Here is a 26,982-nt window from a genome sequence, read left to right on the forward strand (position 1 = left end):
GTATTTGAAATAAAAATTCATATCCAATAAAATAAAAACATAAATTTCTTCTGCATTGCATACTTTTTGTATTTTATCCACTGTTGTTCATCTATGTTTTAAAATCAAAAAAATTAAAACTTTAAAATAATAATAAGGCGTAATTGTACTATATATTAAAACAATCCTGAGGAATACGCTTATAAAAGGAACGCGAGGTTTTTTTTTTTTAAGAATAAATAAAAGTTCGAATTGAAAAAATTTTAAAATATATAAAATTTAAAAAAACTATAATTTTCAAGAGAACAAAGTAAAGACATTAAAAATTGAGCTGCAATAATTGTGAATTTTTTTTCATAAACTACAAATTAAAGACTTGATCTAGATAATTTTTATCTTATCTTAAGCGAAAATTAAAGCGCCTTAGAAAATTTCATTACTTAAAATCCTTTCGATCCAGCTATTTATGGAAAATTTAGGTTGACGGCAGTTTAGCCCCGTTTACGTAAACATGAAGGTAATTTGAGCGGCTTCATCGACAGGACCTCTAGCTTACCGTCCCTTGCAGGAGGTTATCTAAGCCAAACACTCTCAATACACCTAGCCGAAAAATGACCCCTGAAGTCTATTGTTTTCCGTAGACTGCCCCAGGATACCTCCATTTATATTTTGTCGATACTGACATACGTCTTTTGCTATTTTCCCAGCTTTTCCCACTTGACCTTCCTGCCGCCCCACTCAATTGTTTTTTGTCTGATATTGTCTGGCCATATGAAGACAGTTGCCACTCAGCACTCAGTCGGCTTAGCATTATGTATGGTCTTATCTGCGTCTCTCCACGGCCCGCAATATTAGCACTTGAGTACAATTTTCCAGTGCAAATAGCCGGACTAACAAAAGCCGTTAAAACAAAGCATGCCAAAACGAGTGATGAGCGTAAATAATGCGGATGAAATGCGACATGTTAACAAGGCGACGCCTTAAGAGGATTAGGATTTGTCGGAGGATGGAATTTGGAGGCTGTGAAGTGAGGCGTCTTGTCTGCCAAGGGTTCCTGTGTTTTATAAAATTTAAATACATCCAGGCTGCGTCGGCGGCCCAACAAACTAAGCGAGCAGCGTTGGAAGAGTCAGACACATATTAGACAACAGGGCGTATGAGTGGCGTCCGCACGATATTTTCATTCGGGTGTCCAGCCATGAAAACGCCAGCCTTGAAGTGTATTTATACGCCAGGCACTGGGCATTTGTGTTGTCGTCTTTCGTCTGACTTGCCCCGACATTTATGGTGAAAGTAGCAAAGTTTTGTTTTCTTTAACTGAAATTGTATGCCGCCATTGACTGGCAGTAGTTTTGTTTCTCCCCATCGTCAGCCAAATAGCTTTCGGGCCCTGGACAATCATCCCTCTGGCAAAGTGAGGCAATGGGGTGCAGGGAACCGGCAAGCGAGCAAAGGTTGCACAGATTTTATGCCTCGCTGCATGCAGCTGACAAAAAACAAACATGCCAACAAAGAAGCCAACCAACGCTGGCCAAAAACAAGCACTTCTGTCACTGGACAGTGAAAACCAGCTAAATGCATGGAAATCAACAATTAATGAATTCTTTTGTTTCCAAAAATGTTGGTAAAGTAGCTTATGTTTAAATATTACTTTTATTGTATAAAGTTTATATTTATTTATTTAAATATTACTTTTATTTAATAAAGTTTTTATTATATTTAACATCTAAACCCCCCTATTACAACAGAGAGGAATTATATTTGCATATTTCGCTTTTCTTTTAATTGAGTGAACTTAATGTTCCTTTTTTGCAAAATTAAAACGTTTGCAAAGAAAAGAAGGAATTCTAATTTATTAATTGAATAACTTAATATATTTAAACTTTATCATTAAAGCTTAAACATTTGCAATAAATAAGAATCAATGCTTCTATTCTTTATTAAATAGTTCAATGTCACAAAAAATGACAACTATGAACATTTATCTTTGAAAAAACACATAAGTGCCTACTTCTAGATTTTTTTTTTGGAATTCGATTAACATATTTCTTTCTACTTTCGGTTTCAATTTTGCAGCCAAATTCGAACGCATATGCCCGCTCGCAACTTATGAAAAATTCTCTTAGGCCAACTTTTACTGTCACTTCAATGTGGATTGAGTGGATGGAGAGAGGGAAATGGTGGTGTAGGTCAGCACACATATGCGCAATGATGATGATGCTGAAACGCGGTGACAACCAGGCCAGACCCCTGGAAATGCTCCACACCCTCGTTTCATATGTCTATCTATGCGGCGAAGGGGGCCTTGAAAAATTACAAGCTTTTAAATTGAAATTTCAGACTGCCAGCCAGCGGAAAGGAGCAGAAGCACGGAACAGCATAGAGCATGGAGACAACAAGGCAGGACACGAACGCGGACACGCTTCGTTGTGTATTATTTGTGGCTTTATTATTCCGGCAAGCACTGGCCCCGGGCATTATTGTGCTTGTTCCGTCTCTGTCCTCTTTTTTATCACTACTTTGCTGTCAACAATTTGCCGCGGCTAATCAAGAAATGAATTGCCGTAACACATTACAAGCAGCACATTGCGTATACGGCACGTTGCTCCCTTTTTTTTATCCAGAGGCTTCTCCCAGTGTGCAATTGGAAATTATAGGGGAGCTTCGGTAATGTGTAGCTTCGGGAGCAAATATAATTAGCCAGCCCGGGAACGATGTCCGCCCTTGGCCAAAAGCCAACAGTGAGTGAACTGACAATTTGACCTCTGTTAAGGAGAAAATCCGGTGCCCTCTTTACCCAGAAAGTGGGCAATTATTCAGTGGCTGGGTACGAGGTGATTAGACGATTGATGAACACAGGACAATTTGGGGTTAAGCTCACAGAATGCCTAATCCCGGACAGGGATATTTATGGCTGACCCTCTGTCACAAGTGTTAATTGACAGACTAATTGAATCAGCCGCAAAAGCAATTTGAAAATTAAATTTAAGATAAACACAATTAATGTTTCACTTTAGCAGTCGAGGACTTTTGAGTGCCAATAATGGAAGGGCAAAGACAAACACAAACACGAAATTTCCATTTTGCCCTGCGTTAGCATAATTGTGAAATTAGAGAAAGCAAGATTGTGTTTACATATCCGAACCCTTGAAGTAGTGCATGATAGAAGTCGATTGGCAACCGAAAACTCAATTTCCAGCCCGAAAACTAAATTGCATTTTGTAATTAAATTTATCTAAGACCAGGCAACAGACACGAGCACAGTACACTCCCAGAATTGGAATCAGGCAAATTGGCATTTATGCTAAATACTGAATAACAATATGGCCAAGGATCTACTGGCCAGCAGCTCGTAAATCCACCCAGCTTAGAAGTGGGCGCGGTATAAAATATCCGCGAGCGGCTACACGGCGTATGCGTGTTGATTGGCATTGTCGGTCGGTCAAAGCGCTCGCTTAAGCGCAAATTGGCAAAACCAACACACGGCCGATAGACAGGCATGTTGGACAAAAAAGAAAATAATTGGGGAAATCCCCTCAAAGGCAAATATCCAACAAGCACGTGAGACAGATAAACCGGATTGGGTTGGGGAAAACAAGGCGCTGGAAATAAAACATATTCGCGCTTCCGTAAACAAATCCCAAGCAAGCATCGGTATTTGTCCACATTAAAGTCGGAAGTACCAGGAAAAAAATGACAAACGTACAGATTTTTCTGGGGCGAAACCCAATCGACAAACATTCTGGCGTGGGAGATGGCCAAATATTGGTGGGGCCATGTGCGAAAGTCTGCAGTACAAGGGCAGGAAAGGCGCCGAGCATAAGCGACCTACAAATGTAATTTCCCTATATGCCGATCCACCGCCGGTTACACAACCAAATCGATGGCAGAACTAGACAGGCACTGCCAAAAAATATAATACTTATTATATAATGCCGCAGAAGCAATAATATGTAATAATAATAGTATCAAAACGTATATAAAGCTTTTGAGGTTCATAAAAGAAGGAAAATAATGAGATACCTGATTGGAACATTAATCAGTTTAAATTTTAAATTAAATAATACTTAAAGTAACATGAATAACAAAAAGAAAATTGTAAAAAAATGGTAATTGAAAGATCCGCTCTATCAAAAATACTAAACTAAAATCTTGAGTCAGACAATAATGTCAGTAATAAGTAATAGTTATAAGTGTATACTTCTTAACATAAGTTTGAACCTCCCATTTAACGTGACTAGCGACACACATATAAAAGTGTACACTTGCTAAGCTGGGAAATCAAATAAATTAAATTAAATTGAAATCTTTAATTTTTGTTACAAGCTTTAAAAAATAGGTTGGTTTTGTTTGGTTTTTTTAATATTAGTTGTAAGGCGAAAAATCTACTTTCATTTTCTATTTTATTGCTATTTTAGGCAACCATTATAGCCTACGATATTATTTATAGCTGAAATAGTTAAAAGCAAAGTTTATATTTCTAAAAAAAACAAATTGATTTGTTTGTATCTGTATAGCAAAAAACAATTTGTAAACCCAAATAGATACCCAAATCAACCACAAACCGAAATAAAGCAAGCAAGGAAAACAAAACATATGCGAGAAGGGGACATCAAAGGAAACTAGAGAGGGATTGATGGGAAGCAAAAGACAATTACGTTCAATTTGTATCACAAAGACCCGGCGATTTCACTTCCCTCTTATTTGGAAACAACTAAAAAGAAAGGGACGCAGTGTAACTGTAATTTGGCTGCAGCCAACCGAGATCAAAACAAATTGTATCGATGGCACACAACCGATTCAATTACGTTAGTTTGGTGTATATTTATCCATAAAAAGGCATGGCTGGCCAAACGTTAAGTACCATCCATATCAGAATTGCTTTTTGTTTGCTCGCGCTTTGCCTTCAACTGCAAACATTTGCGCACAAACACACGCTAACGGACCGCTCGCCTCGACATTATGGAGCTATTTTAGTCGGCACTCGCTCATAGTTATAGTCCAAGGTCACATGACCCCACACGCCCACACCCGCTCACACACACACATAAACACTTATACAAATATACACACTCGCCCGACTGTGAAATATTTTTAAAAAGCAAAAGCGTAGCACATTTTTCGGGGCGCCCATTTTTGACACTTCATTAGTTCGAGTGAATGAATGTTTCCGTTGTTGTACGTGTATGAAAAGCAAGCGGAATAATAATGATGATGATGAATAGAATGCGGATAAGGAAGCAGAGCAAAGTTTTATTATACCATTCTCCGGCCAACACCTTTTGGCAATGGGAAATTTGCCTTTAAAGTCAGCGAACTTGCCATTGCAACCAATAACGAATAAGGAATAACGAATCGAAGGCAAAAACTTTCTGCTGCCAAAAGGGAAGTAGAGCCATAAAATCGCTACCGGCAGTTTGGTAATCGCCGGATTGGGCCAGGCAAAAAGCTGGGGAAAATTCTGGGGAAAACGCCAGCACGACTTTCTCATTCATGATTTACGATGCGTCTCCGCTGGGCACCGAGGCCATTCCCCAGCCAGGTGGCACAAATCAATGTGCTCCGTGCTCCGAGCTTCGTGTTTCAGCCATTGTTTTAGCCCGAGATCCCGGCGCAATCCAATGCACATCTCGGGCATTAATCAAGCATAAAAGTGGAACAGACAGAGCAACCGAATTGGTAATAAGACTGCGATAAGCCCCAAGGATATCATACTAATAGACAGAGGGTCCGGCGGGGGTGCAAATCCCCTTCGAAATGATTGTATCTGCGCCATTTTCCCCGTTTTCATTGGCGCACTTGCTAATATCTAAGCCGGAAATTGCGAGAGTTTTTAAATTTTTTCACTTTGCGGGCGTCTTTAATTAGGAGCGTTAATTAAAAGCGAAACCTGTAATTAAAACGTACCGCAACAAAGGTACAATAAAATGTCACTCTAATTGGCGTGCGCAGGTCATATTGCATAATAACCAGAAATAAATAAAAGAACTCAACTGGCCTATGAATATAAATTGCAAGTGAAATGAAAGAAGCGAAAAAAAATGAAAAGCAAACAAGCCGTTTGTATCAATTAAAATAAAGGCTGGTCGTTTGGAAATCCTCACCAAAGTCCTAATAAAAACATTTTAGGCAAAAAAGAGCAGTGAAATAACACAACCAAAATAGTCCCAAAAAAAATAAGCAAAATTTGTTCTCGATTAAAATTAAATATTAAAAGAAGTGCTTTGTTTTTTAAAACTCTTTTATTGTTTTTTAGTAAAAGCAAGGGTCATGTTTCATATTGTTCTGGTTATAATCAGCTTACAGTGTTTACTAGACACTTTTTATCCAATGTCAAGCCTAATTTAAAACAAACTACAAGTATCCCTATACCTTGTTAAGATTCCATGAAGAAACCAAGGACATTCATATTTCAAACCGAAGTTGGCCATCTGCAGTCATCTTTATTAATTGCATTGCAATGAACGTTGGCATTTTCGCACAAATGGGAGCACTAAAAAGGCCAAGAAATGTCAACCAGGCAGATGCAGGCATACAATATATAATGTTGGAATTCTCGAAACGCATCGTCTGACGACGGCGTCATTGTCATGAAGTTCACTAATTTATTGAGGCCATGTCGTATGGTATATCGAATGTATTTTCAGCACAACATTGTCCTCGCCGTTTATATTTTTAGTGGCGAATTCAATTATACTCCGTTGTTAAGGAACGGAGGCCCAGAAATAGAAATGCATATATATTCATATTTATATATTTTTGAAGGGCTTGTTTGCTAGAAAAATGAGCACTTAATCAAGTCTCGCAGATTTAATTAAATGCAGCAAAATAACAACCCGGCGAGCAGGCAGCGATATTAATCATACGTCATGTTGTCAGCTTTTGTGAAAAGCCTGCATAAATCTCTGCCAAGCCGCAAAATGCAGCCTGGTGTAAAAAATGCATGTGTGGGCGCTTGCTGATGGCAAATTGTTTCAAATGTGCTCAATTTAAGTGAAATCGAGAAACCAACAGTGCAAAAATAAAGGATAAAACGAGTAGAGCTGCCTTTCCCTTTTGACAAATTTCAAAAACCCGCCAGCGTTCGTTGTGTGTGCTGTAATAAACTGCCAATGCCAAAAAAACAACCGCCGCAGCTAAAAAGGGGAAGAAAGTGTTGCAAAAAAGAAAGTAAACAGCAGAGGGAACAAATGGCTCGTTTGGCTAACCTTTTCTGTTCGGCTGCCCTGCATTGCTTTTGTTTATAGAAAAGTTTAAATTGTGTCAATTTTTTTTCGACGTTCCATTGCCCGCGCAATGCAAAAAGTTTTGCGAACAAATGAAATGTGGATAAAAACAATTTCCGAAATCAAGACAAGGACAGCGACTTAAGACCACAAAAAGTGTGGGGATAAAACAAGCAAAGTATGCTTTAGGATGTATGCTTTAGGATGACCCTAAGGAACCAAAACAGCAGATTGTACATATCTAGGACTATAATAGAATTCGCATTATTTTACATTTATTTATTGAAGAAAGGTTTACAAAATAATAAACTAATCGATAAGACTTGAGGTTAATGTGATCCGACATACCCATAGATAAAAAGCTTTTTATCAGATTACGAACTTTTACTGTTTTAATAGTTCACTGCGTTCCACTGAAGCGAAAATATTTATTTTTTTCTGTACAAATATTGATTGCGAAATATGAACTTGTGTAAATATGGTGAAACAAAATTAAATCAAATTGTCCAGTTCAATTGAATGAACTGCTTAACGTATATAGCAAGGGCTTTAAACTAGTAAATAAAGTTTCACCCAGCTGGCATTCAATTGGGTGATAGATACTCCTACAATTAAAATCAAAAATATATTTTAATGTCAACTACATGGAATAACTTATTTAGTTTGCTTTAAATGACATTTTCATTATTCTGAGTATAAAGATTTCTGATAAACAAAGAAAATATATAATTTATATACCTAATGTTAAGGAGAACAGCTATTTGATCAAAATTAAACAAGAAATGGGTCAATTTTATAATTTGATTTCAAATAAATCGATAGTTAACTAATATGTTTGGACATTGCCTAAAAAGAGAATAGACAAATGGATAAAAATCCCCATTATAATCTATTGTTTAATTGCCAGACAAAAAATAAAGGCATGTTGATAAATGAAATATGAATAAGCATTCCATTGGTCTAAACACAGATGGATCAATACAATTAACCCTTAAATACATTAAGCTTCCCCAAATGAGTGAGGGTACTCTGCCGATGCCCACCTTCAAAAACACCTAATTTATTGATTTATGTATTTAGTCCATTTGGGAAATTAGGTTTCAATCTTTTCCAATTGATTTCTTTGTCGCTGTCGAAAAACTTTCCTGGCAACTTTCAGCACGAAAATAGTTTGTCGAATTTAGGGGAGAAGTCTGTCGAGAGGAATGCAAATGCTGAGTAACCGAGTGGCCGGCCAAATCCATTGCTGCCAAACTAATTTGTGGTCGGAACTATGCGGGGGAAGCATGTGCGAGCCAAAGCCAAGATAATACAATAGAACAAACTAAAACTTGGTTGGCTCTAGTTTGGTTTCCATAGGAAACTTTGGCCCAGAAATTATTGTCAATTTCTGGAAGGGACTGAGAGGAATCCGAACTTCTGAACGATTAACGCTCGCTCCCGTGGGAGCGACTATAGCTTCGGTGACGCTGACCATGTGTGTATAGTATATGCGTTTGGCAATTATAATGCCGATAAATTAATTATCGGCCGATCAAGTCATTGTCGCCATTAATTATGGAGCAGGATGCTCGGCACAACGGCCTTTTAATAGTTTTTCACACGCCCTCGGGATTCGGAACGCGGGATCTTTGGCAATTAGGAGACAAGAAGCTGGTGAGGTGGGCCGACGAATCGAGATGAAATATGGCGTGAATGGGTCGAGGTTTTATGGCAATGTTTGCTGGCTGAATAACGGCAGCATCGTCTGGGCCATGAATTTAATGCGCTGCAACAGTTAATGATTTTATTGGCACTCCGCGCCCCACTGGGCAACGACTTGGGGGGTGGGTGGAAATGGGCAAACTGGGGAACAGAATCCTCGTAAACAGTCAGTGGGGCTGGGTCGGGAATTTATGACTTGGCCTCATGAATATAATCAATGTCAAGAGCGAGGAGTGCCAACGTAGACGCCAAGAGTCATCTGGGGATCCTGCAACATCCCCCTTCTTTCCAATAAAAATCCCCCTCAAGAAATCTGAGTGCTCTGACCACACGAATCCGGATGAGCAGTAAACGAAGTCGGGGCAAATCTCTTGCCCAAGCTAAAATGGCGTTTCAATTTGCCACTTCCGTTTCCGCAACGTCCCCCAAACATCTTTATCTAAAACTCAATTGGCACAATTCTTTGTCCGTAGTGTCCTTGCCAACGTTTTTTTGGTCCAGCACACTTTTTGCAGGCCCTGCTCGGCATAATCCTTAACCAGTTTCCAGCCACAGCTCCAAACAATTCGATCCGTTGCCCAATAACTTTTTACATTTCACTTTAGCCATTTAACTGCTGTTTTTGGGTTCAAAAACTTCTTAAACACTCTCGCAACGGTTCTGAATGCGCGCGTTCAACCAATAACCAATGGGTTTGAAAGTTCCGATGTAACTGAAACGGCCAACGGCGTGGGCCAAACACAAATAACATGCTACGCAGATGAAAGCTCGCCGGAAGGACTTTAAAGGACGAACGTTAAAAGCTTTCCTTCAAATTGAAAATTAACCGACAGAAACGCTAAGTAATAAAAGGTGACTGGTATAAAATGGGGTTTTTTAGAATATGGCAGCACTGTCGTTTCTAATATAAAAATATGGCAAGTCTGTATAGTGTTTTAGGGTGTCTGGCAACACTCGAGCTTGCATACGATATTTTTATCTTACCCACAAACGGTCACACTTCTTTAATGTTTACAAATTTCACATGCGAAAAGTATAGTTAAAATAAATAGGTAACGAAATATACAATTAAGCAAGAATGGCCCACTATAAAGGTGCCGCCAGCGAGGCGGGCCGTGCCGCCCAGCTAATGAAGAAGCGCGAGATCCAGCAGCAGGAAATCGAATTTCGCAAGAAGAAGATCGAGGAAGAGCTCAAGCTGGAGAAGATCGAGAACAAGTTTGCCACCCATTACGATGCCGTGGAGCAGCAGCTCAAGTCCTCGACCATTGGCCTGGTCACCCTGGACGAGATGAAGGCCAAGCAGGAGGATATAGTGCGGGAACGGGAGAAAAAACTGGCCCAGAAAAAGGACGAAAAGGACCGGGAGAAGCAGCGTGCCCTGGAGGCAATTCAGGCGGAGAAAAACAAGCAGAAGCGCCAGATCCAGGCACTGTCCTTCAACCTGGATGAGGACGAGGAGGGGGATGAAGACCACGATATCGAGGACGAGCCCAAAATAAAGCAGGAGGAAAAACCGAAACTCAAGCCCAAGTGGACGGAGATGCAGGACGAGATTGTGCCCATAAAGAAAAAGAAAATATGCAAAAATCCCGATGTGGACACCTCCTTTTTGCCAGATCGCGAGCGCGAGGAGCAGGAGAACCGACTGCGCGAGCAACTGCGTCAGGAATGGGTGATGCAGCAGGCGGAACTCAAGGACGAAGACATCTCCATCACGTTCAGTTACTGGGATGGGTCAGGCCATCGACGCAGTGTGCTGATGAAGAAGGGCAACTCCATCTACCAGTTTCTGCAAAAGTGCCTCGAGCTGCTGCGCAAGGAGTTCATCGAACTGAAGACCGTAATGGCTGATCAACTGATGTACGTCAAAGAGGATCTAATCCTGCCACACCATTACTCCTTCTACGACTTCATCGTGACCAAGGCTCGCGGCAAATCCGGTCCGCTTTTCCAGTTCGACGTTCACGACGACGTGCGCATGATTAGCGACGCCTCCGTGGAGAAGGAAGAGTCGCATGCGGGCAAGGTGCTCCTCCGCTCCTGGTACGAACGCAACAAGCATATATTTCCTGCCAGCCGCTGGGAGCCCTACGATCCCACCAAATCCTACGACAAGTACACCATCAAGGATAAAGACAAAAGCAAAAAGTAGTTTTTTATTGGATACAACCTTATGAGCAAATTTGCTACCCCTTCTGCCTCCCCCTTTATAAATTACATTATTATAACAATTTATTTAAAAGCTTGTATCACAAACAATAGTTTTTGTTTATTCAAACGAAGCATAATAAGTTGAAATAAAACACCTAAAAAACCATAATAGTTGCCTTTTAAATAAAAGAAAGAATTCATTCTTCCGAGAGCTGAAAGCCAATTCATTTACAATATTGAAAAATATTTACCTTTTATTTTAAATCCCGCGCCTTTTAAATGTGAACTGTGAATGACACTGTTAGCTGTTTTCATTCAGTGCTGCGCTTAACAGCTCTGGCAACTTTCTATATTTTTAATTATTTGGTTTAATGCTAATTTGTAAACATAATAGAAACGAAATTACTTTCAACAATTCATTCATTTAAAAAAAAAATAAATTAGAATGACTGCTTTGGTCTTACCTCAGACGGGGGAAAAATAGCTAGATCTGGCGGAAAAAAAGCTGTCTTGCCATCACATTTGAGAACAAACACTTTTTATTGTGCGTCCTAACAACTAAGCGAAATCGAAACGATCCCCGATAGAAATGTGTATTCCTGTAAGGAATTGTTATCGGTATTCGTATGGTTGACTGCATTTTAATGGCAACCCTGGGCAAAATGCAAATGCATCATCTCTCGATCCCGGAAAACGCCGGTAGAACAGTGTCCGCCGGAAGAAATCTTCGCCACGCCCCCGTTCGCGTGATTACGCCCGTCAAAGTGCCCATCTACGAGTTGCCGGAATACGTCTGCGTGGAGACCAAGTGGGTGACAAGGAGATACGCGATGGAGAACGGTTTACCAGTGAATGAACTCAAGGATGCAATGACCAATGGTGGGGGTTCGCATGTCGTGCCAAAGCCCGCACCGCAGGACAAGTTGAACGAAGCCACTGGGATGTTTGCCAGTGAGGCGACAGCTCCTTGCCGAGAGCGAGCCATTCAAACGGAGGAGCCGAGCACGAGGGATGTGGGCATCCAGTGTCGCCGGAATTCGGTGGAGTGGAATCTGCCCGAGGATCAGCACAAGGGTAGTGCCAGCCAAACCCCTTCATTCGACAGCCAGGAAGGAAGATTCCTAACCTATGTCAGCGAGAAGACCAGCATGTTTCCCAACGGAATGTTGGAGTGCCAGGTGTGCGGCGAAATAGCTCACACTTTGCTGAAGCACCAGGCCCACATGTCCGTGCACTTTGGCCCCAGTGTTCTGTGTTTCCGCTGTGGCCGGCAGTTGGACCACGAGAGCCTAATGAGGCGACACAAACTCAGTTGTCCCGGCCTGGCGCCCAGAAAGTCCACAATGCTCTTCAAGTGCCCGCATCCACTTTGCAATGCCATGAGTCACTCGGAGAAGCAGTTGCTCCAGCACCTGAAAAACCACAGCGGCAGGAATTGCTACCGATGCCTTCAGTGCAGACGATTTTTCAAGTCCACCACCTCCTTTCTGATGCATCGAGAAAAGGAGCAGCAGTGCTCCAAAGCGAAGCTGCTCACCCTCTTCCGAAAACACAACAAGCTGGCCAACGGGAAATCAGATCCCAGGCGATGTACTGTTTGCTTGAAACGCTTTAGCTGCGAGAGGATTTGCTTGAGGCACCGGAGAAAGTGCATCCTCGCACACCACCAACGTCTTTCAAAGACAATGCTTAAGGGACTATGAGTAGCATGTACAATTGTTTGACCTAACTGGTATTTATTAGCATATAGAAATCGATAACAATAAAGCGGGATAATCCTACGACGCCTGCACGCCGTGGGCTTTTTTTAAACCCTGGAACAGCAACTGCTTTTCGCGATTTACTTCCTTCAAGGTCTGGACAGCAAGCTCCAATTGTACCTTCTTCAGCGAATGTTCACTGGCTATGTACTGCTCGATGAACTTCAAACTAATCTCATCGGCGGCGAAATCCTGGTCCGTTTTGCCAATGGCCGTGTGAATCTCCTGCTCGATGCCCTGCTTATCCTCCGGTCGCCGAAAGACGCTCCTTAGTTCCGCCAGAGCAGTCTGCGCCGGCGTGGGATGCAGTTTGTCCAGTTTAGTTAGCGTAGCCTCGTATTCCACCGGGATGTTGTGTACCTTGTAGCTCAGGGCAATCAACTCCACGGCGTTGTGCAGGTAATCCCGGCGGATCATGTCGTACAGCAGATCGTCGATGCAGCGATGCCAGGCGTAGAAGAAGGCCATGGGACCAAAGTGGCGCGTGGAGCGCAGAAGATCGAACTGCTTGGACTCGTTGAGATGCTCGAAGACGCGCGCAGATATATTATGGAATTCGGCCTCATAAGGTTCGTACTGCACAAGGAGGCGATCCAGGATGAACTCGTACTTGTGCTCTGTGAGGCACTTGGACAGCAGTTCCTCCAAGGCAAACATACGAGGAGTGTACGACTGGCGGCCCTCCAGTGGGAAATACAACTGGTTCATGCGCTTGGTGGTGTCCAGAGTGGCGTGCTCCAGAGTTCCGTCCGTTTCCCGGACGAACACCTTACGCTCCGACTGCCGCCGACCGAAGGTGATGTCCGTGAAGACGTACTTGGTGTTGGCAAAGTCTTTAAGCGCGGGATCCTTGTCTATTACGCGCTGCACATCCTTCTTAATCTCTACGATCGGTGGCATTTGGAGCATGTGCTGCGCCCGCAGTACCATGTCCTGGAACTCGGAGTCCAGCTGCTCGTTGGTCATGAACTTAATTTCGCTGCTGTTGTCCGGCACTGTGCGCTTTCGGTAGACCCGATCCAAGTTCAGTTGCGTCATGGACTGGAGCAGCCGCTGGGTTTCTGCGTCCGTGAACAGTGGTTGCGGATCCCGCTCGTACTGCAGTGCGGAGGGTTTGGTGGGGGCCGAGGACACCTGGCGGATAGCCTGCCGCAGTCCTTGGAGCCCATTCAGCTGGCGAAGATGCTTCAGCAGGTGCATTTTAGGTCAAAAAGCCGCAGACAAAAATACACGAGATGAGAGCAGAAATTAGTGACGACACTGCGAGGTTTTGCAACACTGTTTGCTAGTGGTGAGAGCGTAAGGGGTCTCAGGCGCTAGAGGTGGAACAATAACGTATGACGATATATTTTTGGATAGTCCCAAAACGAAAGAATCTTTGAATTGCTGAAAATTCAGCTGAAATATACAGAAAATTTATAATTTGCATGGAACATCTGACCGAATATCAGTAAATTTCTGCTGAATTTTCAGCAATTCAGGGATTCTGACGTTTCGGGAATACCCAAAGTATACTTTTGCTGACTTAATAAACTAAATAAAATATTATAATATTATAGCTGGTAAGTTAGACTTATGTTCCTTTTGAACATTTATTTGTATATTTTCTAAGTAATTAATTTGTCAAAGTATGGCTCGCCAACAAAGCAAATTTTTGATAACTTCATAATCAATGTAATTGTTGAAACGAGTTTATTACATATATATGTCGTAGTTCTAGGCGATGATGATGTTTATATTTAGGAACATAGGCCCAGCTGCTCTAGAAATCATATTTCAAATATTTACATAAATTTCTCAGATTTAATTACCTTTACTAGTTGGACCAGTGCTGCGTAGTCTTCGAGGGTATTTTTCCGCTCGTATTTTGCTCGTGATCTGGCTGCGGTCACACTGGTTACTTGCATTTTAGCTGGAAGAAAAAGCTGCAGGAAAAAAATTGGCAATAAAAAGCAGCAGCAGCCTCTATCATGGACAAGGCCGAAGTGGGCAGCGCGTGCCTCGCCGCGCCAAAGCGCCGCTATCCGGCCAGCGAGCGTTGTGGGCGGGAGCCGGCAGGCACGCCCCCACAGCCTCCGCAGCGAGAAATCCCGACCGAGGAGGAGCCGCAGACGAAACAGCGCAAAAAAGAGGAGGGATTGCAGCACATCTCGGACTCGCACTCGGACTCGGGCCCCAACCTGATGGACCTTTGCGACGAGCTGCTCTGCGAGATCTTCCAGTACCTGGACACCTTCTCCATCATGGCGGTGATGCAGTGAGTCTCCCCTTATCAGTTGCGTTGCAGAAATCTCTTGAGATAGCGGTACTATCCATATATGGGGAATCCCTAATATTTATCTTGAATTTATACGTTTTGACCAAAATTAATTCCAAAACGATGTATTTCAGCATAAATCTTTATGATGTATGTAGGTATACGAAATTTCTAGTTAATGGCAGTTAATGCCTTGGTCTTCCCAAGCGGCATACTTGTCATTATTATTCAACTTTAATCACAGTGTGATTTTATATTTAATTTATTAAAACTAAGTAACATGACGTATTAGTTATACAATACATGCCGGACATTAAGGCATTGTTAAAATCTGCAAGATTAATAATCTTATGTTAAATTTAATTTACAATAGTTTATAGATTTATGAGATTTCTGCAACCTCTATAGTACCATTTTCCCAATAACCGTGATCAACCCACAAAATGTTATAGCTGCTCGCCGCGTTTGGAGAACCTACTTCTGGACCGCCGATTCTATCACCGCATAGATCTCAGTAACGGACCGCTGCCAATGGGAATACTCGAGGAGATTCTCGGCCGAGCTACGGAAAAGACGCACACCATCAAGATATGCGGACCGCCATCCTCGCAGCATGTTGCCGGCGAGTTCCGCCAATTCACCCAGACGTTGAGCTCCGTCTTTCCCAAGGTGGCCAACCAGCTGAAGGTGCTGGAACTGCAAGGCGTGAGCCTGGACTTCGAATACGTAGGTTGTACCCCAAGCATTACCCCAATTGACTACAGTGCCCTTGCCATTTTAGATACACATATCCGAGTTCCCGGTCTCGTTGAAGCGTCTGATGCTGAAAGATTGCAGCGTGAAAGTGGGCAACAATGTCAAGAGCATATTTCACACCATAGAGATGCATCTGGTGGACCTAGAGGTGCGTTCCAATTCGAAAAGATCCTCTAGCTAATAACTTTCGTTCTATATTCTGAAGGATCTCAGCATCGAAGACAACAACTGGTTCGAGCCGTATTACATTATGGCCCTCTCAAAGCTGCCTTCCTTGCGACGTCTTAGTCTTAAGGGCTGTCAGACGCTCTGTAAGTTTGTGCCGTACGGCAGCATGGCGGCCCGCTTTGGTTTTCAGAAACTGGAGGTTAGATCTGGTCTAGTGCAGTATAAATAGTGAGCGCCAATTTGAATACACTATATTTTTCAGGCGCTTGACTTACGCTTGACTCCCATCACCAACTCTGATCTGCAGTGCTTCAGCGCCATCGAGAACCTCAAGGAGCTGCTGCTGGAGTCGCCGCCCAACTTGCACCCCGAACAGACCTCCGCGGAGAAGACCAACAACGGCAACGCCACTGACGAGACTGCGCCCCCGCAGCCGGATTCGCTTAAACTGCTTAACGACGATGAGCCGTCCACATCGCGGGCCGCCATGGAGCACCTGCGTGCATGCAAGATTGCGCAGGCCAAGGACGAGGGTGCCGATATGTTCAACTCTGACAACTGCAACGAGAGAAAGGAGGAGGAGCAGTCTGCGGCCCCGACAGAGTCTGCTTCGAATATCCAAGACATCCTTGGGAAAAGGATCAGAGCCCCGTCGGAATCCGAGGATGAGGACACATCCTCCACCTCGGCTACCTCGGCGTCCTCGTCGGACAAATCGGAGGTTGCTTCGCCGCGCAGCAATGGCCACAGTGGTCGCGCCCCCCTGCGCTCGCCGCTGGTGGTTATTGCATTGCCCAGCGTGGCCGCGGATGTTCCACCACGTCCAGTTCCGCCGGCAGTGGATGCGGACAATCCCGATGCCCCCGGGCAGGAGGCCAGACCGGTGCCCTCGCCGCGCGCTTACATATACGTACCCGAAGCTAATCCACCCGGGAATGAAAATCCCAGACAACAGCGGAATATGGTGGCCATTATTGAACAGGCGGAACATTTTCGCAACTGGCGCGGCAATAATCCCGCCTTCAGCCGTTTCCTGCCGCGTCACGATCAGGTTATCTACATGAATCCCACGAACCCGGTGGTCGTAATGCATCCACGACGTCATCGGTCACATACGCGTCCGAACTTCGACCAGGTGGTGCAGCATCCGATGTTTTGGAACATGCTGGACCCGCTGGATCGCGACCACAGCCGGCGAATTCGTCACCGCCCGTCGACCTGTCAGGCCTCACCTCAGTACTTTGTGTCCGATCGGGCGATCTATAGCTTTGGCCGAGCGACGCGACCCGTGCAGCCGGACGTTGTGTGGATCCGGAACGTCAACCGCTCGCCGGACAACAGACTGGAGCGGCTGTCGTTGCGCAACTACCACCTCATCACAAATCACACGCTGGAGCATCTGGTTCAGTGTTCGCCGAATCTTGTCTACATCGATGTGAGCGGCACGAGCATAACGCTTTCGGGACTGCGGCGCTTTCAGAGCAGCAAGCCGGAGTGCGAGGTGGTGGCCAGCCACTTGGCGGCGGCTGAGGAAGCCGATGAGGATTTCGCGGAAGTGTCGAAGGAAGACGTCGGGGAGGAGGAGGAGGAGGTTGTGCTACCCAGCGGAGACGAAACGGATCATGACCAGCTGCCACCGAAATCACCGCCTCCATCCCAGCAACTAGCGGTCCCATAGAAGATATACCGCCCTCCTCCCACTAACTATATTGTTTGTTGTATCCTGTTGTACTGTGAACATTTTTCTGTCGAATTGGGCCGTGCTGGATATTAGGATTTTAGCAAGACGACGACGACGACGACGACATGGCCAAGCCGAAAAACCCACAACGCTGGCTACAAGCGAGTGCTGTAGCTCAGCCCACTAGTATTACGTTCCGAACTAATCACGCCCTTGTACTATACACCAGGCTCAATGCATTGTATAAACCCAAGAATCCCAACACCACAATAACAATTCCTCTAGATAGGCATTAAAGAACGAGCGATCATTTTGGTATACGTATAATGAATAATGAAATGCTTATTTGGTAGCTCTGTAGCGAGTAAGGACAGATCAATAATTTGTTTGGTGCTTCGGTCAGCGAGTTAAAAAATGTTTATAAATTGTGGAAAATCGTGTAAAATTGAGAATTGTGTGGGAGTCGGTTACTTGTCATTAGAGGCCGCCTCTTCCTCCTCGGCATCCGACTCGTCTTCGGTGTCATCAGTCTCCGTTTCCGAATCGCTGGAGCTCTGGCAATCGGCTATTTCGCCAGTGAAGAAGATCACCGCCTTGGGAATCACACGCTCCTTAAGATAAAAGCCCAGTTCAAAGTCGTTTTGCAGTATGGCCTGTGGATGACAAATGTATTTTGTTTCTGGAAAATGGACTAATCCGATCTTACGTTGATGTCACAGTAGTTGGGATCCTCGGTGTCGTCCGGCAAAACGGGCGGTGAAAAGAAGTCAAAGAAGGACGACTGCTCGATGGTGTCGTCTGAAGTAGGAGTTTGTGTAACTGATAATCATGGCAATTCGGATAACCTTACCCTTCTTCTGGCGGTCCTTGGCCTGCTTCCAATCGATTTTGCAGCCCACGCACTTGTAGATCTCGGCGCCGTCGTACGAGAGCGGGTCTTCCGGATCCGGCAGGCAATTGAGGAAGTACGTCTTGGTCAGCACCGTGTTGGTGAAGAAATCGTTGGGGTCAAAGTGGAACTCGATGTCGAACTTCACGACCGGATCGTTATGGAGCCGGGCACGGATATCGCACAAGCACTGTGCAAAAAATCAAAGCCACATCAGTAATGGATATAATTAAAAATTGTTTTAAGCATCTAAATTAATTTTAAGTGATACGAAATGTGTACTGTTTTTTGAGTGCGACTTTTGATTAAGGAACCTCTGACTTAGTCTAGGGTCAACAACCATTGCGCAATCTCTTGTTTAATATGGTTACCAAGCAAAAAATTCTACTAGGCATTAATAGTTAATATTAATGGTCCAATACTCACTTCCAATATTTTCTCGTCCTTCTTGCTTATGAACTCTGTATACGAGGCTTTGAGAACCTTTAACCAGAAATTAGGTACGCTTAGATTTGGTTCCGAGTCACCGTAGTTTTGTTTCCTAAATTCACTGTGTACGATTCGGATTGGTTAATGCTGACCAGGCAGAACATAAAGTGACTTACTCTAGAATCTTTTTGCGCTTCTCGAAAATGACATTATGTTTTTCCTGGAAGTTCTTCTCCAAATTGTAAATCTCTTTCTGAAGGGCAACGTCTAGATCTATGGTCTCCAGATAAAGCTGTTTCAGTTTGGTAATCGTCTTCTTTTCGTCTTCGCTGTACTTCATTTCAGGCTAAATGCAGGCATAGCGTCAGTTTAACATGCCCATATCAATTCACACCAAGTCACTCACATGCGATTCTGTTTTCGGTGCCGGAGGAGTACCGAACTTAATCCGAGCCGCGTTCCTGTTCCGCATGGGATCCATCGCTGGATCGACGAGTGGTCTTTGGTTCGCCATTTGGTGGCTCTTCCTCTGCGCAAGGATTTACAAGCAAATTTTTCGAAAGTTTCGCCTTTTTGCTGCGATTGTTTTCAAGTTTTAATTTTGTAATATACGTTGATATATGGTGTAGACTTGACTGATGTCGTTAGAATGAATGTAGTAGGGCATCAAAAGTTCGAGCACAAAAATCAGCGCCCACTTTTTAAATATGTATTGAATATCATTTTAAATTAAGCACTTGATAGCCAAAACTTTAAGATCTAAGAAAAGCATTTAAAATGTACCTATCAATTCAAACCTAAGGGTTAATTGACTTTGGGGCTAGTCGGCCTTTAAAAAATATAAACCCACTCTCAATTAAACCCTTTATAGCCACCATTTAAGATCCAAACCTAACTTTTGACATAGGATGTATTGTTTGTTTTAACAAATAGGTAACAAATAATTAACTAAAAGGTAAAATGATCATGGCTTTCAATTTTTTTCTGAAATTTAATTACTAACTAACTGTTTTCGATTCATTTTTTAGATTATTGGCATAAATAATGTCCTACTAAGGCTAGTATTTTGGTCATCCATCTTTTCTCTATGTGTAAATGTCTTGGGGCATATTGTTTCTGGCTTAAGAACCCTTTTGCTTTGTGTTGCCATTGAGATGCAGGCCATGTTTATTGGCAATTTAACGCACATTTAATTTCTGTTTTTTCCGGTTTATATTTTTGGTTTCCTCAATTTTTTTTTGCCTCCCTCCAACTTTTCATTTGGCATGTAATTAAGTGTGGGCCAGATGCTTTGGGGTGGGAATGCCGCTTAAGTGTATGCAAATCACGTGCTGAGTGCTGCCGGGGTTCAGCCATCGCCTCCTGGAGTCTGTTAAATGGTCCGAGCTCAGTTCTCGGTTTTCCGTTTTCAAAGAGTTCGGCCAGTTTTGGGTTGTCTTTTGTCGCTGGTTTTAATAATGTGGGCCAGCCTTAGTGCCATATGTCAGGCTGTGAAAAACAGCAAAAAACGTAGAAAAAAACAAGTGAGTTTTGTCGCCCCAGGCAAACATTTCAAAATTAAATTATGAGTGGGACACTCGGCGGCTGGCGAAAAAAACTGTAAACAAATTTAGCCAAGCGGAAGTCCAGACATACACACATTTCATACACACACACACACTCACTCACACGCACCCGCTAAGGGAAAACCGCAGAGGAAAAGTGGAAAACAGCGAGATCGCATTGTTGTGCGCTGCTGAATGTTTGCTTACAAATACACATCGCGCATGTACGCAGTGCATGTCCAGTTTCCAAAGGACATTCCCACACCGATACCCATTCCAACCACCCCCTTAGCTGTCCTCATATTTGATATTATTAAATTTTTTTCCCTAAATACCGCTGGGAAATTAAAAAGAAATCATAAGGCAAATAGTGTAGGGCAGCCAGCCATCTTATGATGACGGCTTGGCTCGCCAATTCCGAGATTTATGTAAGTGTATGCCTACACAGTACAAAAAGCTTGACAATCCCCAACATTTTTAATTTAATCCAATTCTATACTTTTCTAATAGCTAAACTTTTATACAAGTAATACAACAAATGTATAAAAATTCAAGTACACAAGAAATATAATGAGTATAAATGTATATTGTGCTTATCTTTTTTATATTTATATTGTTTAAGCAAATATTTAAATAATACTTTAAAAGATGTATATGGTTTTTATAAAGAAAGTCCGTATTTTTGGGTCAACATCGTCAGAAAATACTTGAATAAATCTAGGAGAATTAAATCTGGTTTTTATTGAATTATGAGTTTTGAGTGATGTATAGCTTTCCAATTCAAACCTTTGCCAATTTCGGCTGCCTGTACCGTGGCCCTTTAAGTGCGAAGCATTTTAAGCTGTTCAGGCACTTTCAATTTACATTTCGGTCATTCAATTAGAAGGTGCATAAAATGAAGCTACATAAGTAATGGAGCAGCCTCATCATCATCATCATCATCGTCATCATAAGGCGGAGTACGGCTATGGCCATCACCCACGTGATTGCCGTTCGTCGGAGGTCGTCAGTGCCGGGAGCGTCAACATAGTTTGAATTTAATTAAAACCGAAATTAGTAAAGCCCAGAGCAGAACAGGTCTGGGGCAGCCCGACCAGGCGGAGCAACAGTTACTTACTTGGCGCAGGGATTAGAGCTCCTGCTGTTCCTGCTGTTCCCGCTGCTGGTGCTGCTGCAGCTCCTTCCTAGCAAAAGTGCATGTCTGCAGAAAATCGAATCAGCAGCTCAACGTCCTCATCCCGCCATCCCGACATCCTGGAGCTCCATTCCACATTCACCTGGTCCTGGAGCTCCGGCGCCATGCCGAAATATCTGCAACAAAAGCATAAGATGTAGTGCGGCATTTGATGATGAAACGACGTGTTAATTAAGGTCATAATAATTCAACTTAAATTGAAAACTTGCCCGGCTAGCAACGCAGCTCCTTTTTGGATGGCCGGGCAGGGCCGGGTCGAAATCCTTGCAGGCTAAGCTGATTGCAACAAATTATTTTGCACCTTGGTTGAACTTTCCTTGAGCTGCAGACAGCATTGGCGTTGATAAACGAATTTTGTTAGTTTGCTTTGCTTATTTTAAATGGAACTAGGTGCTTGGAGGCGGATGGGTGCAGATAGCCGGGTAGTGGTCCAAAGTCCGCAGTCCACAGTACAAGGGACAAGGGCCAATGTTGCCTTTGGTTTTGCATAAACCAGACAACGCATCTAATAAGTTGCAGCTGTCGGTTGCCACCCTCTGCTTTTCAGTTGGCGAAAGAAGTTTCAAGTTTTTACTGGTCCCCGCCTAATGCCTCAAAGTGCAGAGCTGTGTTTGCCATTAAATGTTATTAGTTAAATGATAATTAACAGTTGGAAAACTTGCAAAATATCTCCAGCTAATTTGCATAGCCAACTAATTGGCTTAGAGGGTCATTGCTTTTGGTATTTTTCGGCGTAATACCTTTGCTGCTGCACAGCGAAAATGAGCATAAAACGAGATCGACAACTCATTAATTCAATTATTTAAATGTAAAATGCAAATGTTTCATATTTGATAACATCTCCAAAAAAAAAAGTTAAAGCTATACTCATTTTATATTAAATCAAACAAATAAAAATTCATAATATCAATAAAGTATGCCAATAAAAATATATAAAAAAAATATTAAAAGCACATAATTTTGATTATATTTGCAAAATTATTTAACTTCGACAAAACTATACTTTAAAAACCAAATGAAAAGTACGAATTTGACAATATAATCAACTTTAGATACAACTATGTTTAAAGAATTTAATTAAAATTAAAAAAGAAATTACTAATTTGAAAAACATTATTTACTGATTTAATAATTAAACAAGCGAATTCCTATTAATAAAAGTCTATGTTTCGTACCAATAAGAAATGTTACTGAAATATTACTGTACGTTAAATAAAACTATAAATTGTAATTTCAAATAAATTTAAAAGAAAATTAATAGAATTTGAAAAATATAAAATATCAATGGTAAAACGGTTTTAATATGTCTATGTGATTTTAAACGACATTAAATGATATTTAGTTGAAATACATTTTTTTCTCGAGTGCCTCGATAAAATGGTAGCTTAGATGCTCATAATTAACAGGCATTCACCTGCAGTTCGTCTTGCCCGACATCCTAATTCGAATGCTATTCATAACGCACACACACGTGTGCGCACAAGGAGCATTTCCTTGCCAGCCGCAGGATAGTTTGGCAAACGCTTCCTTGGCGCCTCAGCCAGCACAGCCTCCTCAGACACCTCCGCCGCCCGAAAACTTTTTACTAATTTACATTCATTACACACATTTGCAATAAAACTAGAAACCCAACTCGTACACAAATTCAGACACCCTTGTGTGTGTACATAGAGGCTGGCAGGAGTATATACAACTACATACATTGACATTTTACATGCTTCATTAGCGTGTAAGCGCGGTAATAATGAAATTTCCTTATGGCTGCACCGCATTTCCCAGGAATTGGGCAAAACTCCTGCATATTGATGCAAAGTTTTGGTGGCAGTGGCGCATAACTTGCGGCTATGTTACCGCGCAATTTATGCTCCTTCTTGGCACCACTTAAGGCACTTTAATGTTTTGCCGGATTGCCGCTGATTGTCCCATGGTAAAAATAATAATAAAAAAAAAAAGAACAGACAATGACAATCGAAATTGCTCAGCATTTCGACAATCAAATCAGCCAACAAGACAAACACGAAAACACAAAGCGAAGACATAGACATACAAATTTGTCAGCAGTCAGTCAAAAATGAGCAGCGGAAATGATGGCAGCGCTTGGCGGAAACGGAACGCGACAAGGTGGATGGGTGGTTCGTTGGGTGGCTCTTTCCTTTCCGAGTGCTTTTGGAAAACTGTAGGGACTGTAGGGAGAAGTGGTGCAAATCTGCTGCACAGCTGATGCCGCCACATGACCTCCCCGTGACTTTTGCCTGCCTGCCGTGCTGCTGGCTGAAATTAAAATTGCATTACGGGCCAGGGCAGGCAACGTATTGGGTTCAGATTTGGGTTGGCTTTTGCCTTGAATCGTTTCGGTTTGCTGATGCTGCTCCACTTGCACAGAGGAAAACCCACAACGAAATTCTATATATATATTTTTTATTTTTAAATATTTTCATTGTATTTTCATCGATTTTCCCCCATTGGTGATACTGAGCAGAAAAGTTTTGCATTATTCCATTTCAAAAGGTAAGACATTTTATAAAAAAAATTAATAAAAAATGTATTTGATTTCTCTATTACTGTTTTTAATATCCTGTTTATATTTGATTACATATTTAAGCTCTTTATAAAAGTCACTGCTGGTATATTTTTTAACAAAACTTATAAACTTTCAGTTATTTGTAATTCAATACTTATTGCATAATTTTTTAATTCCATACATCATTTTGATTACACTGTCACTGTAAAAGTCTTTTGTAGCCTTTTCCAGGAAAATTTGTATATTTATATATTTACCTAATGTTTGTGATTTCATTTATAAATCGAAATTTAGTTGAATATATATGCCTGTGTTTTTTCGACTGTTAGCTCATGTGTTTGTGCTGCTCCCATAAATATTTCAATATTTGTGCACATTTGAAGCTGCTTAGCCACGCCCAGTGCCAACAGCACCAGCAAGCAAGTCAGGCAGGAAATAGTTTAATTAAAATTCCTATGGCAATGTCATTAAGGACATTACATTTTGTAGATTCTGCTGTTGCTGCTGTTGCTGCTGCTCAAGGTATTTGGAGAGGCCTGCCAGGACGAAGGACATTTCAATAAGACACGAAGCAGCCCGGTCAGCCAAGGACCAATGAATTTCATTGTTTTCGCATGCAAATTTGCAATGTGCCAAGCCGAACAAAGCGTGGAGAAAGTCACAAAACTCAAAACACAAAGCAGCAAACAAAAGTTAAACGGCGCGACCCTTTTAAGGGCCATAACGGCATGTAAATTCCTTTAGCACGCCCCATCGATATTGTTTCCCATCGTCTTCCGCCGACGATGATGAGGAGTCCCGCTGAAAAGTGGGAAAAATAAGAGCATAAAACCTAAATGCAAACAGCCAAATGTTCAATGTAAAAAAAAAAACAACAAATCGTATACACAATGCATATAAAAGACCAAATAAAAATGAAGAAAAGGCAGAGCAAAGAACAAAGAAGCGGCTAGGAAAACAACAAGATTAAAATGAAAACAATCATGACAATCAGGGACCGCAAATGTCAAATTAAATTATCAATAAATTCCCACCATGGAGCCATGACCGACGCAAATTCGTTCTTTGCTTTTTGTCGCCGATGGCACTGGCAATATCAAGTATACGCCACCGCCACAGTTCACCAGGACCATCAGCAGAAGCAGCATCACGATGGACATCACCACCCCCGCCAACGATGGGGCGTTTGTAGCACATAATGAAATCATTTACAAAATGAAAACAACAGCAGCAGAAGTAGCAGCAGCAAACCAATTAGCACTGATAAAAAAAACTTTCGAAACAAAGAAATTAATCAAATAAATCATTGATTCAGCGGCTTAAGAGTCCAATAAAAAATGTAACCTTTTAAAAGATTATAAAAAGTAAGTCTTTTAATGGTATTATTAGGTAATTTACTTAATTTGAAATTTGAGCCAACATTTCGAAAAAGATTATAACATTAATTTGTCAATTTTTAGATTTTTAAGCTATTAAAAGGTTTTTGGTGATGTCTAAACTTGTTGTTTCCTGAAAATGATATTTGACTTCTTACAGTAACTCCCTGAAACACCTTCAATTCCTAATATTCTACTGTTGTCTTTTTTTGTATTAATTTCGTGTTAAGACATTAACGGGTTAAATTAAGTTTTTAAAAAAAATAGTTATTATCATTAATTTAATTACAGTTTTCTCTCACTGCATCGATTGAGACTGCTGCGACAAAACAGCGATGGCAGGATGCGTATTTAGCATGATTTTGCCTGTGGGGTATGTGTGATGTGATGTGGTCGTTCCAGTGTCCCTGTTCGCGGCATTCCATCGTACTCGACAAGTAGAGAACTTTGCACGCCGTTGAGTTGACGGCACTCTGGCAGAAGGAAAAAATAAAGGCACACTTGCAAATCATAAAACAACAGACGCGAAGAAAATGGTTTTTAAATCTTCATAAATATTCATTATGGGAGCGGGGCATGGCAAATAGTTTGGGGCAGTCGGGCACTTGGACACTTGGACACTGGCCAGTCCTGCTGGGGAAACAGGCCGGCACAAGACTCCAATGGGCGGTAAGCTCCATTTTCGCAGATGGCAGTACAAGAAGTTTGCAAGAAAACAAAAACAAAAACAGAACAGAAACGGCCGAAATAACAATAAACTGGCTCGAGGAGCGTAAGTAAGAAAAGAAAATGAATTGAGGGCGCATTTCAAGTGTGTGTCGGCCTTGAAGCGTGAAGATGAGGCCTGAACCCGAGTCTAAGTTCATGTCCATGGCCACAATGGCCGAAATGGTTCAAATGGTCAATGGTACGAGACCAGCAGAATTAGCAAACAACTATAAATAACAAGGAACACCACAGAACAGAAGGGAGCACCACAAAGCTGTCAATTAGCAGAGTTCCGTACTTCATTTTACAATTTTCGAACATTTAGGGGACGGCAGCATAAAAACTCAATATTAATCAATAAACATAAACGCATGGTCAAGTTTTAGGTTATTAAAAAAATGCTTAAACTTTTTACTTTGTGTTTGGCAAACGACTTTATATTCTCTTTTTTTCCATCCTGTAATTTGGCAAGTTTTTTTTATTTATATACAATATTTCATCAACAAAAACCATTTAAAACAGTTTCGATTGTCGTTTAGGTCTAGATAACTTTTGATATTACATTTTACATTTTACTTTGCAAAAATTAAGATAAGGATTTAAGTTAAACTTTTTTTTTGTTTAAGTCAAGTACT

The 26,982-nt window shown here is 41.9% G+C and overlaps 6 protein-coding genes across 7 annotated transcripts in view; 3 read left to right on the forward strand and 3 right to left on the reverse strand.

The window, feature by feature from the left end:
* The window catches only part of LOC108137372 (ankyrin repeat and fibronectin type-III domain-containing protein 1), a 46,908-nt gene extending 37,316 nt beyond the window's left edge, over positions 1-9,592 (reverse strand). Inside the window, exon 1 of one of the 2 annotated variants that reach the window (XM_017259016.2) lies at positions 9,503-9,592. The gene's annotated coding sequence lies outside the window, so the exon portion shown is untranslated. The remainder of the gene's footprint in view (positions 1-9,502) is intronic. The other variant, XM_017259014.2, reaches the window with a different exon arrangement.
* Positions 9,593-9,895: 303 nt separating this feature from the next.
* On the forward strand, positions 9,896-11,232 carry LOC108137354 (protein FAM50 homolog). The gene has a single exon (XM_017258989.2). The coding sequence runs from the start codon at positions 9,988-9,990 to the stop codon at positions 11,062-11,064; it is 1,077 nt and encodes a 358-aa protein (XP_017114478.1). The 5' UTR covers positions 9,896-9,987; the 3' UTR covers positions 11,065-11,232.
* Positions 11,233-11,605: 373 nt separating this feature from the next.
* On the forward strand, positions 11,606-12,883 carry LOC108137385 (zinc finger protein 627). The gene has a single exon (XM_017259045.2). It carries the CDS (start codon positions 11,690-11,692, stop codon positions 12,764-12,766), a length of 1,077 nt encoding a protein of 358 aa, XP_017114534.1. The 5' UTR covers positions 11,606-11,689; the 3' UTR covers positions 12,767-12,883.
* Positions 12,780-14,112, reverse strand: LOC108137384 (28S ribosomal protein S22, mitochondrial). The gene has a single exon (XM_017259044.2). It carries the CDS (start codon positions 14,021-14,023, stop codon positions 12,842-12,844), a length of 1,182 nt encoding a protein of 393 aa, XP_017114533.1. The 5' UTR covers positions 14,024-14,112; the 3' UTR covers positions 12,780-12,841.
* Positions 14,113-14,689: 577 nt separating this feature from the next.
* On the forward strand, positions 14,690-18,009 carry LOC108137383. Its single transcript, XM_017259043.2, has 5 exons — positions 14,690-15,080; positions 15,533-15,806; positions 15,862-15,984; positions 16,042-16,203; positions 16,267-18,009. Exons 1-5 carry the CDS (start codon positions 14,794-14,796, stop codon positions 17,680-17,682), a joined length of 2,262 nt encoding a protein of 753 aa, XP_017114532.1. The 5' UTR covers positions 14,690-14,793; the 3' UTR covers positions 17,683-18,009.
* LOC108137387 (nucleosome assembly protein 1-like 1) lies at positions 17,993-19,656 on the reverse strand. Its single transcript, XM_017259046.2, has 6 exons — positions 19,410-19,656; positions 19,180-19,349; positions 19,001-19,124; positions 18,536-18,764; positions 18,392-18,483; positions 17,993-18,338 (listed from the first exon to the last, which is right to left on the reverse strand). The coding sequence occupies exons 1-6, from the start codon at positions 19,515-19,517 to the stop codon at positions 18,153-18,155; spliced, it is 909 nt and encodes a 302-aa protein (XP_017114535.1). The 5' UTR covers positions 19,518-19,656; the 3' UTR covers positions 17,993-18,152.
* Between the last annotated feature and the right edge of the window lie 7,326 nt (positions 19,657-26,982).

The sequence above is a fragment of the Drosophila elegans genome, unplaced genomic scaffold, assembly GCF_018152505.1.
Source record: "Drosophila elegans isolate 14027-0461.03 unplaced genomic scaffold, ASM1815250v1 contig_476, whole genome shotgun sequence".
Lineage (NCBI taxonomy): Eukaryota > Metazoa > Arthropoda > Insecta > Diptera > Drosophilidae > Drosophila > Drosophila elegans.

Bases quoted from the DNA above. Each gene is read 5' to 3' on its own strand.
- LOC108137384 (XM_017259044.2), bottom strand. From the start codon at position 14,023: ATGCACCTGCTGAAGCATCTTCGCCAGCTGAATGGGCTCCAAGGACTG.
- LOC108137383 (XM_017259043.2), top strand. From the start codon at position 14,794: ATGGACAAGGCCGAAGTGGGCAGCGCGTGCCTCGCCGCGCCAAAGCGC. The intron at 15,081-15,532 runs GTGAGTCTCCCC...AAAATGTTATAG, and splicing joins TCCATCATGGCGGTGATGCA to CTGCTCGCCGCGTTTGGAGA. The intron at 15,985-16,041 runs GTGCGTTCCAAT...TATATTCTGAAG, and splicing joins TGCATCTGGTGGACCTAGAG to GATCTCAGCATCGAAGACAA.
- LOC108137354 (XM_017258989.2), top strand. From the start codon at position 9,988: ATGGCCCACTATAAAGGTGCCGCCAGCGAGGCGGGCCGTGCCGCCCAG.
- LOC108137385 (XM_017259045.2), top strand. From the start codon at position 11,690: ATGGTTGACTGCATTTTAATGGCAACCCTGGGCAAAATGCAAATGCAT.
- LOC108137387 (XM_017259046.2), bottom strand. From the start codon at position 19,517: ATGGCGAACCAAAGACCACTCGTCGATCCAGCGATGGATCCCATGCGG. The intron at 19,350-19,409 runs GTGAGTGACTTG...GCCTGCATTTAG, and splicing joins CACCGAAAACAGAATCGCAT to CCTGAAATGAAGTACAGCGA. The intron at 19,125-19,179 runs GTAAGTCACTTT...AATCGTACACAG, and splicing joins AAGCGCAAAAAGATTCTAGA to TGAATTTAGGAAACAAAACT.